General features: G+C 43.4%; 1 protein-coding gene across 1 annotated transcript; it reads right to left on the reverse strand.

The window, feature by feature from the left end:
• Nucleotides 1–6,594: 6,594 nt before the first annotated feature.
• LOC130413875 (trace amine-associated receptor 4-like) lies at nt 6,595–7,620 on the reverse strand. Its single transcript, XM_056739400.1, has one exon. The coding sequence runs from the start codon at nt 7,618–7,620 to the stop codon at nt 6,595–6,597; it is 1,026 nt and encodes a 341-aa protein (XP_056595378.1).
• Nucleotides 7,621–13,249: the final 5,629 nt, after the last annotated feature.

Genomic DNA, 13,249 nt, shown 5'->3' on the forward strand with positions numbered 1-13,249 from the left:
TATTAAAAAAACACTAGTTAGGGATTTGTGCCACCCGTTGTATTTATGTTTATTAGTTAGTGTACTTTAGTTACGACGTCACGGACGTTGAAGTCTTTTTCTTTGATCTTTTCTTTTTAGTTTAGGATAAGAGGTTAAATGTGTTAGATAACTTTTTTGCTTATATTACTTTTGTTTGTTTGGCACATTCCGTTTTTCCCCTTTCTTTTCTTTGTGGTTGGGTTTTGTTCTTATATACATATATTTTCATTATATTTATTAAACTCATATTCACTTTATTCAGTGGTCCGTCGTGTTTTCTCACTTCACTCTGTGTTATAAGAGACGTGTGTCGGAGGTGGTTACATATGTTCCCCTCTTAAAAACCCTAGACGTGTACGAGTCATAGGAGGGTCGTAACAGATAGAAACAGTGACTGTTAAATTATCACTTTTGAAGATCCGTTCACTAAAACCCAAATCCGTTTTGGTAACTGAACTCTTCACCAGTAACAACCTGGACTTCATGTTTCTAAATGAAACTTGGGCTCAATTCTTGCTCCGCTCCTTGACAAGCACCACAGCCCAGAGGGTATTAGAACCTCAGATGAAGCCCAACCAGGCACAAACTTACTCAGTAGCTCAGTAACCCTGTGACTACCCAAGCAGTATAAAGGAAAATGGATGTAAAGTGACTTCAGAAACATTGGAGGTCGAGGTCAAGGTCACAGAAGGAGAGGAGACAAAGTTTCTCCAAATTAGCCTTTTGAATGTGGAACGTAAGATTTTCTTCAGCGTTGTGGCTAATAGACTCTCAGCACTCTCAGACTCTCAACAACTTTATCAACACTTCATTGCAGAAGGAAGGCAAAGGGGGTTTCTCCGGATGTTTGGAAATTGCTAACATCATCTGGCACCAGTTGCAAATATAAAAAAGAAGATGAAGGCCTGCATGTGGGTTTTCTACATATTGCCGGTGCCTTTGGATCAGTGCCACATAAGATACAGTGGACAGTCTTTGAATTCTTTCACAGTCCAGAGCAGGTAACAAAGCTGATGAAGGGACATTTTCAGGAGCTCTAATTCTGTATTACCACACAGGATAGGACCACCACGTGGCAACAGCTTTAGGTTGGCATTTGGCAGTTTGCACAGTTTCACCACTGACTTTCACAATGGAAATAATTATCCGGGCATTGCGTTGGGTGCAGTGTTAATTTTGACAGCCATTTATGATTTAGTCTAAGTCTAAGTCTTGAGACGCAAATGCTTAGTAGTCTGTCACATTTTTGTCATTTTTGTCTTTCATAGTTTTAGTCTAGTTTTAGTTGACAAAAAGTCATTACATTTTTGTTATATTTTAGACATTACTTTTAGTCAAACTGCATTTACCAATGTTCATTTTGATTGATTTTTTTATTTGATTTGATTGAGCTATTTTATGTAGTCTTTGGACAATGATAATCATATAAATCAATAAATATTTTGAGAGCTACATTATATGTACCTTGCTGTGCTGTCCTCACTAATTTATAAGGCACAATCATACATTAAGGATAGATAAAAGTGGTATTAATGTGATATACCATTAAGAACACATTTTTAACAATGCTATTTTCTTCCCATTTCAAGCCTTGTTGAGGGATATAAATGCACCAAAACAAGGTTGAAGATGTCGCTCAAAAAATCCTACGATCCCTGAATAAGAGATTCTGCTCCAACAGTAGTGACAGGGAGAAATGGAACCCAACAACAGCGGTAGGAGATGCGAAAGCATCCTTCAGTCAAAAGGACATCTTGGGACATCGTGGGGGAAGTTCAACATGGCAGAGGGGGACTTGGTTTGCAAATAACCACACCCACATGGTGAAGAGCGACAGTAAAGGAATAGTGTCACCAGGTAGAAGCGGATGTTTGGCATCAAGAGGAAGCAAGTAGATGCAGCAGAGCGGTCTCTCAAGCCAAGCAAGGCTGTTGGATGAGGTGGGAAGGCATTGAATGGCGCAAAATCACTTGGAGTGAGCTGTGGAGTATGGAAACAAACAGTCTAAGATTTATCATAAGAGCTTTATATGATGTGCTGCCCTCACCAACAAATCTGCATGTTTGATGTGGACAGGATCCAGCCTGCTTTAACATATTATTGTGGGTTGAAAGAAGATCATTTTGAATTAGTTTGGTTTGCTTATGAGCACCTGAGCTTAAATGAGACGTGGGTGTTTGTAATAGACGTAGGTTATGGAGTCGGCCATGATTTGTTGCAATTTTCAAGTGTTCAGTCTTATAATGATTTAAAAAAATAAATGTGATTGCTCTCCTTACAAATCATCGGTTTCTTGTTTTTCAGTGACATGTCTCTTTAGAAGGGGGGCACGGTGGCTTAGTGGTTAGCACGTTCGCCTCACACCTCCAGGGTTGGGGGTTCGATTCCCACTTCCGACTTGTGTGTGTGTGGAGTTTGCATGTTCTCCCCGTGCCTCGGGGGTTTCCTCCGGGTACTCCGGTTTCCTCCCCTGGTCCAAAGACATGCATGGTAGGTTGATTGGCATCTCTGGAAAAATTGTCCGTAGGGTGTGAGTGCGTGAGTGCGTGAGTGAATGAGTGAATGAGTGTGTGTGTGTGCCCTGCGATGGGTTGGCACTCCATCCAGGGTGTATCCTGCCTTGATGCCCGATGACTCCTGAGATAGGCACAGGCTCCCCGTGACCCGAGGTAGTTCGGATAAGCGGTAGAAAATGGATGTCTCTTTAGAATTGAGGACTAAGGCTTCTTTGAGCCTAAGTACATTCAGTATGAGTAAAATACTCAAGTACTGTTAAATCAGATACGCAGAGACTTTTACTGAAGTTGTTTTGGAATTTTACCATTTCACAAATTACCCTGTATCAGCTACCCAAAACATATTGAACTGGACAGTATCCGGTGCCTCCTTTTTAGTGAGGTCAGTCAGCGGGCTGGTGAGGTCCGAATAATTATGTACAAACCTTCTATAATAGCCCGCAAGCCCAAGGAACTGCCTCACCTCCTTTTTGGTCTTGGGTCTCGGTGGGGTCGCAACCGCTGCCGTTTTATCAATTTGGGGACGCACCCGACCGTGACCCAAGTGGAAGCCCAAATACCTTACCTCCACACGCCCAATTGCACATTTCTTCAGATTAGCCGTCAGCCTGGCCCCTCTCAGTGAGCTCAGGACCGCCCTTAGAGGGTGCATGTGCCCCTCCCAGTCATTGCTGTAAATGATAATATCATCAAGATATGCCACTGCATACGCGGCATGCGGTCGCAGCAGGCGGTCGATGAGCCGTTGAAAGGTGGCCGGAGCTCCGAATAAGCCGAACGGAAGGGTAACAAATTGGTGTAATCCGAACGGCGTGGTGAAGGCGTTTTTTTCTTTGGAAAGTGGAGATAAGGGGATCTGCCAATATCCTTTCGTTAAATCCAGTGTCGGAAAAAAACGAGCCGCGCATAGCCAATCCAGCAACTCGTCAATCCGTGGTATCGGATATGCGTCGAATTTCGACACAGCATTCACCTTTCTGTAGTCCATGCAGAACCAAACCGAGCCGTCGGTTTTAGGGACCAAAACTATCGAGCTCGCCCAATCGCTACTGCACTCTTCTATTACTCCCATCTCAAGCATTGCTTTTAATTCTTCCTGAAACACCTCTTTTTTGTGCTCAGGTAACCTATAGGGCTGACTGCGAACTATCGCGTCTGGCTTGGTCTCAATATGGTGCATGATGAGGTCAGTACGACCAGGCAGGGGCGAGAACACATCCGCAAAACTTGCTTGCAACCTGGCCACGTCGGTGAGCTGGGAGGGTGAGAGGTGATCGCCCCCGGGGCCAGAGCGAGAGATTGGGTTTTGCTGCTCACTTCCGGCCAGAGATCCTCCTCTCTACTCACTACCGTCGCCAGCATCACTGGGTTCGGCTCACTCCACTTTTTGAGGAGGTTGAGGTGATAAACTTGATGTGCTCCGCTCCTGTCGGATCGTATTACCTCATAATTGAGATCGTTTATTCGCTGTGTGACCTCAAAGGGTCCTTGCCACTTTGGGAGTAACTTAGAACTTGAGGTGGGAAGCAATACAAGAAGCGTGTCGAGTTTTGCTCTGAGGTCCCGGACATACTGAATTTGTTTTTTGCTGTCCGACGGTCCATCCTCCCAAGCTTCCCTTAGGACATCCAGGACCCCACGGGGCTGATGTCCATAGAGTAGCTCGAAGGGGGAAAACCCTGTGGAGGCTTGTGCCCTTTTGTCAAGGTGATTTTTTTTGTAAATTAATATTTAAAAAAATGCATAAAATATACATTGCGAAGGCCTGCCCAATCTAACTTTTAGTAAAATGAAATAATAATAATTCAGCCATATATAAAATGACTACCATGATGACCTTTCACCTGACGACCTCATCCGGAAGTTTGAGAAGATCTCATCACGTTCAGGATAGACATTATTGTTTAATCCCCATCACCTGTCTATCCCTAGTTATCTGTCTTAATCAAGTTATCTACTTAGTTCAGTTATTTGTCTGGAATTGTTTATGTACAGTATATGGTGTTGTGCTTTTGTCAGTCCTCTTTATCTTGAATATAATTAAAAGTATTCGATAATCTGCATCTCTCGAGTGTTACCTGCATGAACCGTTACAATGGTCACGGGAATTGTTCTTGCTGTTTGGGCAAGAAAAGTTTCACGGGTGCCATTTGGTCTGGTCTTTTTATAGTATGTGATTGTGAGAATCTGGATTTCGTCCTGTCCTCTACAAATATTGCATCTGTGTACAATACAAAATTCATATATCATATGTATTCATTCATAATAGTATTAGCTTCTATTAATATAATATGTGCCTTACTTTCTTGTTGTTTAACCTCGTTGAATGCTGTCTTATGCTGATATGAGTATCCGTTGGTCTCCATCTCAAGGTTCCTAATGATGTCAAGGGACAATTGTTTCGATACTGTAATGTTGAATACATACTTTGTGATATCATATCGGATTTTTCACAGGAGGAATAATAATGTCTGGTGATTTTCCACTCTGGTGGTTTTCCATGACAAATGTTACCTCCTGTTTCAAGCATATAAATAGTAGTCCTTAATACAATAAACTTGGGACTCTGATGGTACTAGACTCCTGTGTCTGTGTCAAACTTTGTCTCCAGGCCTGCAAACTCTTTGTGTTCCGTCGACTAGACTCTTCGACCGTAGAATATTGTTTAGACAAGGGGACTTAAGAAAATAATATTCTTAAAGTGACTTACTATTCATAATTTTTACTATTATTCTTTATTATTAATATTATAGTGTACTTAAGAAACGTAGTGTCTTCAAAATCATTATCACAGCACTTGTAAAACATGCTTATTCTGAATTTCCCCCCTCCCACTTATGCTTATCAAAACTATTTTAATGTCATTATGTTAAAAAAAGAACAAATTCAGAACAGAATTAGAATATAATTATATTTTTAATATGACAAAAAGATTTGTTTCTACGACAACATAACAAAACACTATGGCCTGTTAACTCAATAATATCCCTCTGGAAGTAAACTGTGAACGCCCATTGGAAACTAACATAGAAGTCAGTAATATAGTTTATAATAGACGGTATTTTTGTTTGTTTGCGCACAAAACATATCCTCGAGTGACATTAACTATTTTAACCATGTCTTTATGGTACTATGTCTTTTACTCGGTTACGTTGCAGTCTATAGAGAAGTCAGAAAGCTAATCTTTATTTGCGTTCTGAAGATAAACGGAGGTCCTAGGGTCGACGAACGACTTGACTTTTTTTTGACGTTTCATTTTTGTCAGATGGTCCCTTTAATACACATTAACAAAATAAAGTTGAGGGTTTTGTCATTCGTGTGTCTTGTGTTTCTTTATTATTCTTTGGCTTTGTCTATATTTTAAGTGATTCATGAACTATGGCATTTGGCATCTTGGCTGAACGTGTAATGCAAATGGTACAGAAAACCGGAAACACTTCAGAATACAAGAGTTCTGAAATCAATCTGAATCATTGAATTCTACAGGATTTCTGGTTCACATTGAACCAAAGCCAATCTGTAACTTAGTTATTCTAAGATCACTACTATAACATTTGAATATGTATGTGTGTCAGTGATCGATTTTGCTATACTTGTGTAAACCAAACAGAAAAGGTCCATATGCACTTTGAGATACAGATACAACCAGACATCAAAATGTATGTACGTATATTATGATAACCATTACTGGCTAATCCATGTTTGCATAATTACACATTACAGATGCATAATTTCCTCAAAAATCTACAATCGCCTCTTATTAAATACAACAGCAGTTTGTATTTATTGTTTATATGGGGAATGTTTGTATTGCAAACTGTTTAGAAATTACACAGAAATTAAACAGAATGTCACATCATGTAATTGTGTTAACTAACAATTATTTTTGTTAAACATATTTCATTTACTTCGGATATACATATTAAAATAACACACTGGCCTATTAACAACTCAATAAAGTCAAACATGTAGTCAAAAAAAAAAAAATCAAATACATTGCATGACCTTGCAGATAAAAATAGCATGACTAAAGAAATCTTTTTATGATGCGTCAAATTTATTCAGATGTCAAGGTAGTTGAGTCATTAAAGCAACAGATGTAAGTGGAAAAGAGAATCTTAAAGGCCTTCTGAAAACGAGGGTAGAACAATCCGTAGATTAAGGGGTTACAGGTAGAGTTAAAATACCCAAACCAAACCAAGGCATCAAAAACATCAGCTGGAGTGGAAAAATTAAGGAAAGGGTCCAAAGCAGTAGCTATAAAAAAAGGCAGCCAGCAGAGGAGAAAAACCCCTACAACGATGGCTACCGTTTTAGCCGCTTTTCTTTCTCTCTGTGCTGAGCTTTGACTTTGCATTTCCTGCAAAGCCACTTTTTCTGAGAGGACTTTGGCATGTTTTTGTGCGACGTGGAATATCTTGATATATAGAGAGATCATGATGGTCACAGGAATAAAGAATGTGAGAAGTGAACAGATTAGAGCCCACTGCTTGTTAAACAACAGAACACAACTCCCCACACAGGAAATCTGTAACATCAGCATCTCTAGACCAGCAACATTTATCCCGGACAACACAATAGAAAAGCTGTACACAAAGGAAAACAGCCAAGTGGAGGTCATAAATACAGTCACACTGAAGTTTGTGACCCTCATTTGGTACCTTAAAGGATCACAGATAGCCCAGTACCTATCCATCGATATTAAGCAAAGGTGTATTTTAGAGCAGATGCAGAACGCCATGTCTAAACTAGAATGTACTTTACAAACAACATCTCCTAAATACCAGCAGCCTTCAACAGATCGCACCATGCTGTAGGGCATGACTAAAGAGCCCAATAAACAGTCACAAGCAGCTAGAGACTGAACAATCGAATGAGTTGGAGACTGCAGATGCTTGAAGTGTGAAATGGAGATGACGACCAGCAGGTTTCCAAAAACTGTCATGAGAATAACGAACAGCATGAAAGCGTACATGCCCACTTTAATGACAGTAAGGCGATGTGCTCTGAGACATGAATCCTGCTGAGATGGATAGCAGGGAAACGGATTCTCTGCATAAGTGTCGGTCTTGTTCAGCATCATAATGTCTGTCGGAGAAGATTTTCTGTGCCAGTCAATTATCCAAAGTCAAAACAGAGCTATGTTAACATTACAGTTTAGGCGTAAATCACTATACAGCATGATGATAAACCCATTATATGTAGATGCACATCCTTGCACATTAAAAATGTGAGTGTGACGTGAATGGATGGGAATGGACTCAGATCACCTTAGCGTTGTTTATATATACTGTCAGACTCTGACTCTGTCTCTCACACACACACGCACACGCACGCACACACACACATGCACGCAGACACATTAATGAAACCCATGGCTACAAAAACATACTGAACCCAGGAAATGTAAAAATACTGTTTATGTGGGGTCTTAGCTATTACGCAACATAATTTCACATTCAATATAAAATATTTCACTTTATGATTCAAGGTAACATAAAGATTTTTGATTTAAAATTTGTTTGGTCAATTCTATTTTTTTTTACTAGTGTAACTTGAACTTTAGATAATCATTCAAAGTAGGGGTTTGTTTTAAAAGCCTATATTTTTTACACTTTACAGATATTGTTTTTATGTGGCATAAAATATGTGGCAAAACTCTTCACTATAACAATGTTGTTTGATGTTTGTGTTTGTCTCATGGAAAGTATGCTACTTTTGATTCTTGGCTAGTTTGCTATTAACAGCTTCTAGTCCAAACTCTTGTCACAGCCCACTCTCATGAATTGCGTATAAATAACACGCGTGTGCAATATTGTGGAATATGTACACCAAATTTAGATTTTTAGAGCCACGTCCGGTTGGTCGAGGTGTTGGTGTCGCAACAATCTTTAGAGACTTTCTTACTGTAACATAGAACAAATCATACATTTAAATCATTTGAAGTGATTGCGTTGAACATAATTGTTCCAAACAAAAGTAAAAACCCATTGCTCTCTCTTACACTGGCTACTATGTATAAACCCCCTGTGCCTCACACTACTTTTCTGATAGAGTTCGCAGATTTCTTTTCGGATCTATTGGTTAACATTGGTAAAGTACTGATTGTCGGAGATTTTGATATCCACGTAGATAGTGCTAATGATCCATTAGCAGTGGTGTTTAAAGAGCTACTAGACTCTTTTGGTGTAACGCAACACATCAATAGACCTACTCGTCGACGTAATCATACTCTAGACTTGATTATATCTCATGGAGCCTATCTAACCTATATCGATATTATACCTCAAAGCGAAGATGTTTCTGATCACCATCTTATAACATGTTCACTGCGCACTGCAGAAATCGTCGTACTGCAGAAGTCGTATAGCTCGTAATCGACAGGGTAGAACAATCACCTCAACTACTAAAGATAGTTTTGTAAAGAACTTGCCAGATCTGACTCCTCTAATAACCTTGCCAACAAATACAGAATCGCTCGATGACATGACCAGCAACATGGGCACTATTTTCTCTAACACATTAGAAGAAGTCACACGTATGAAGTCAAAAAAGATTATTGAAAAGATCTTAGCACCATGGTATAATAACACCACTCGCGCCCTAAAAAGAGAAACGCGTAAACTGGAGCGAAAATGGAAACAAACCCAATTAGAGGTCTTTAAAATTGCATGGAAAGAGAGTGCAAGCTGTTACAAAAAGGCACTAAAAGCAGCAAAAGCCGAGCACTTCCGTGACCTCATAGAAAATAACAAAAACAATCCAATCTTATCAAAAAAACAAACTTAGACCCAATGAACTTGGAAGCTCTTGACCGATTTCAAATCTCCCGTACTTGTCTAAAATACTAGAAAATGTAGTGTCCACTCAGTTGTGTACTTTCCTACAAAATAATGACATACACGAAAAGTTTCAGTCTGGCTTTAGACCGCATCATAGCACTGAAACTGCGCTCGTTAGAATTACAAATGACCTTCTTATTGCATCAGATAAAGGTAACATCTCACTCTTAGTCCTGCTTGACCTTAGTGCTGCTTTTGATACTGTAGACCATAAAATACTACTAGATCGTTTACACAATTATACCGGTATTCAGGGACAGGCACTACAATGGTTCAGATCTTCCTTAACAGACAGATATCAATATGTCCATGTAAATGGGAAATCGTCAAATCTCACGCAAGTAAATTATGGATTGCCTCAGGGATCGGTTTTAGGACCCTTGTGGCTAAGGACGTCTGCGAGTGCTAGCAGCGTTAGTGATGTGGGGACCTCTGCGATCGTAAACCCGCCAGCCAAGTGCTCACGGGCCGGTCGGACCCCGACTCACTCATCTGACCATTCCCCAAATGGCAGTGGCAAACTGTCCGGATCCTCAGGCACGCATTCGGAAACGATGCGTGACGAAGATGAGATGTCGCTCGCAGCATCGGAGGGTTAGGGGTTGATTAGCTCCATCAACCCCCGTGGGAATGGTGAACCAGACCATCCCCGTTGTCCCCCTGTTCAGTCCCTGGGAGCTTGAGAGCTGCCCACACTGACTCGGTGGCTACTGAGGACGGTCCGTCTTGGCTACTCAATCCAGTTTGCCAGAAACCCTTCCAAGTTAGGGGCATCCTCTCCACCTCTGTCAGAGGCAGGGAAGCTTCTGTACTTCGGGCAGAGGTCGCCACCCTCCTGCGAAGCAGGCATCGAGTTCGTCCCTCAAGCCAAGATGTTCAGCAGGTTTAACAGCCCGTACTTCATCGTTCCCAAGAGAGACGGCGGTCGCGCCCCATTCCAGATCTGCGTACCCTGAACAAGCACCTTCACAAGCTGCCGTTCAGGACGATCACGCAGAAGCATCCATCGGGTGTCAGGATTGGTTTGTGGCAATTGACCTGAAGGACGCTTACTTTTATGTCTCGATCCTCCCTCAACACCGGCCGTACCTACGGTTCACATTTGAGGGGCAAGCATATCAGTACAGAGTACTCCCTTTCAGTCTGTCCCTGTCCCCACGGGTCTTCACGAAGATTGGGGAAGCCACTCTTTCTCCCTGAGGGGAGGAAGGTGTGCGGGTACCGAACTATCTCGACGACTGGCACACTCGCGAGATCTGTTGTGTACGCAAAGAGACCTGGTGCTCCGGCACCTAGAGCGATTGGGACTACAGGTCAATCGAAAAAGGAGCAAGCTTTTCCCGGTGCAGAGCATCTTCTTTCTCGGCATGGAACTCAACTCTGTCACCATGTTTGCACGACTGTCCGCAGTTTGCGCCCAGTCGGCGTTGAACTGCCTGGAACACTTCAGGCAGCCAGTGGTCCCCCTGAAACAATTTTCAGAGGCTCCTGGGACACATGGCATCCTCGGCGGGGGTAATACCCCTCGGGTTGACCGCTCCAACACTGGCTACAGAGTCGAGTTCCGAGGAGAACGTGGCACATCGGCAGCAGGCGCATGGTGATGATGCCCCTCTGCCGATGCACCTTAACCCCCTGGTCTCAATGAGCTTTTCCGGGCTGAAGTCCCGCTTGGGCAGGTCGAGGTATGCTGTGGTGATGACGGACGCCTCCCTGCAGGGGTGGGGGTGCAGTGTGCAACAGGCACGCAGTAGCGGGGCGCTGGACGGGCCCCCACCTGCGCTGGCATATCATTTGCCTAGAGTTGTGTGCTGTGCTTATTGCACTAAGGAGGCAACGGCCTTTCGTGCAGGACAAGCACGTGCTGTCTGCAGCACTACAGCCATGGCTAACGTCTATAGTCAGGGTGGCTTACGCTCATGGCAGCTAACACGACTTGCCCGACACCTCCTCCGGTGGAGTCAACAGGTGATCCGCTCCCTGCGGGCCACACACATCCCTGGCAGCCTGAACCAGACAGCCAATGCGCTATCTCGTCAGAATAAGCCTCGCGGAGAGTGGCGACTCCACCCCCGCACAGTCCAGCTCATTTGGATGCTGTTCGGGCAGTCCCAGGTTTGCCTCTGTTAAACCACCCATTTCCCGCTTGGGAGGACTTGCAAGAGACTGGAGACTAACATCTCCCCCTCCATGTAGTCGCTATCGCCACTCGTCACAAATCAGTTAATAGAAACTCTTTAGGGCAGCACGACCTGGTCACCAGGTTACCTAAAGGGCGCAAGAAGGTGGAATCCACCTCGTCTTAATGTGGTCGTGGCGGGCGAGCCCCTCGGAGGTTCCGATCTTCCTCACCTTTCGAGTAAGACGGCCCTGCTGATGGCTTTCGCTCCCTTCAAGAGGGTAGGGGACCTTCAAGCATTCTCCGTGTCCCCGGATTGCCTTCAATTCGGGGACGTATTCAGGGACGTATTCCTGCGAAAGCACTTCACCACCCTCCACTAGGTTGGGTCAGTGTGCTATCCTCTAAACCTCTCTTCTTAACCCATCCACTTGGTTAAGAATAGGTATCCCATCCACCTCCCTTCTTACCCAATCACATGGCTAAGAACGGGCATTCCATTCATCACTAAGCACCCACTGGGGGTCGGCTGGGCTGAGCAGCCATCCTCCTTAGGCCAGGAGAACATATGAACTATCACCGGATGTCTGTAACACCCCCTCCGTGGGCTGTTCCGTGTGATGTATGCTCATGAGTTGGATCCCACTCCTGGTAACCCATGAATTCCCCAGGTGGACCTCCACCTCGCGGTAAACTACTCAGTCCGCACGTTCCATCCGATCTTTATGCAATCTCCCCCAAGGGCGAGACCATATCTATATCCACTGTATTCCTCCCCCCGGGTAGGAGGTGACCTCTGCAGCGCATCGCTGATTAAGGAAGTCGCGCTCACCCGGTGTAAACCCGATCCGGACGGTCTCTCAGTAGAGAGCTAAGGCCTCCGTCTGTGAAAGGTAGGGCTGTACCCATTTTTCTCCAAGAAAGCACTGGGACCCCCCTACCATCGCACTGGAAGGTTACAGTTTCGCGAAAGCCTCGTGCTGACACGCCGAGGCCTGTTACCGTCGCTTCGCTAGAGATTGTGGCGCAATACAGCGTTGTGGCGTTTTCCATAGGAACCCCATCTGTCGGCTCGACACAACACAGAGAGACTGACTGAAAGGGAACGTCTTGGTTACATCTGTAACCTCAGTTCCCTGATGGAGGAAACGAGACATTGTGTCCCTTATGCCACAACACGTATCGTCCTCTGATGTAGTCGTGAGAGGCTCTCAGGCTCTTCAGAACAAAAGGTAAATGAATGCTGCACGCCGAATTCCTTTTATACCAGATATCCGGGGGCGGAGACCGACATGCAAAAAAGGCGTTTTCTATAGTAGTCAGAGTTGATTGGTTCTCAAACAACGTCTCATTCCCTCCATCAGGGAACTGAGGTTACAGACGTAACCAAGACGTTAGTCCTTGTTCCTGTGTCCTGTTTAATCCTTGTTTTGTTTTGTTACCCGCTCATGGGTTTTTGTTTTATCTTTGTTATCATTTATTATTAAAGTCTATTAACACTGTACCCGCTGTCTGCACCTGGGTTCTCTGTCCATTTCCTCACCACCCTCGTTCCTGACAGTGCTATTCCGAAGATCTTCGCTGGGACCCAACGGGTTCAGGCTTAATTTCTATCATTTAATACAACAAAATACAACCTTATTGTAAAGTGTTACCAACATATACACGCGCACACACGCACATAGACTACATATACATACAAGTACATTAAGATAAAAATTATTTATTTAACTTACGCATTAATGCAATCA

The sequence above is a fragment of the Triplophysa dalaica genome, chromosome 24, assembly GCF_015846415.1.
Source record: "Triplophysa dalaica isolate WHDGS20190420 chromosome 24, ASM1584641v1, whole genome shotgun sequence".
NCBI classification, from domain to species: domain Eukaryota; kingdom Metazoa; phylum Chordata; class Actinopteri; order Cypriniformes; family Nemacheilidae; genus Triplophysa; species Triplophysa dalaica.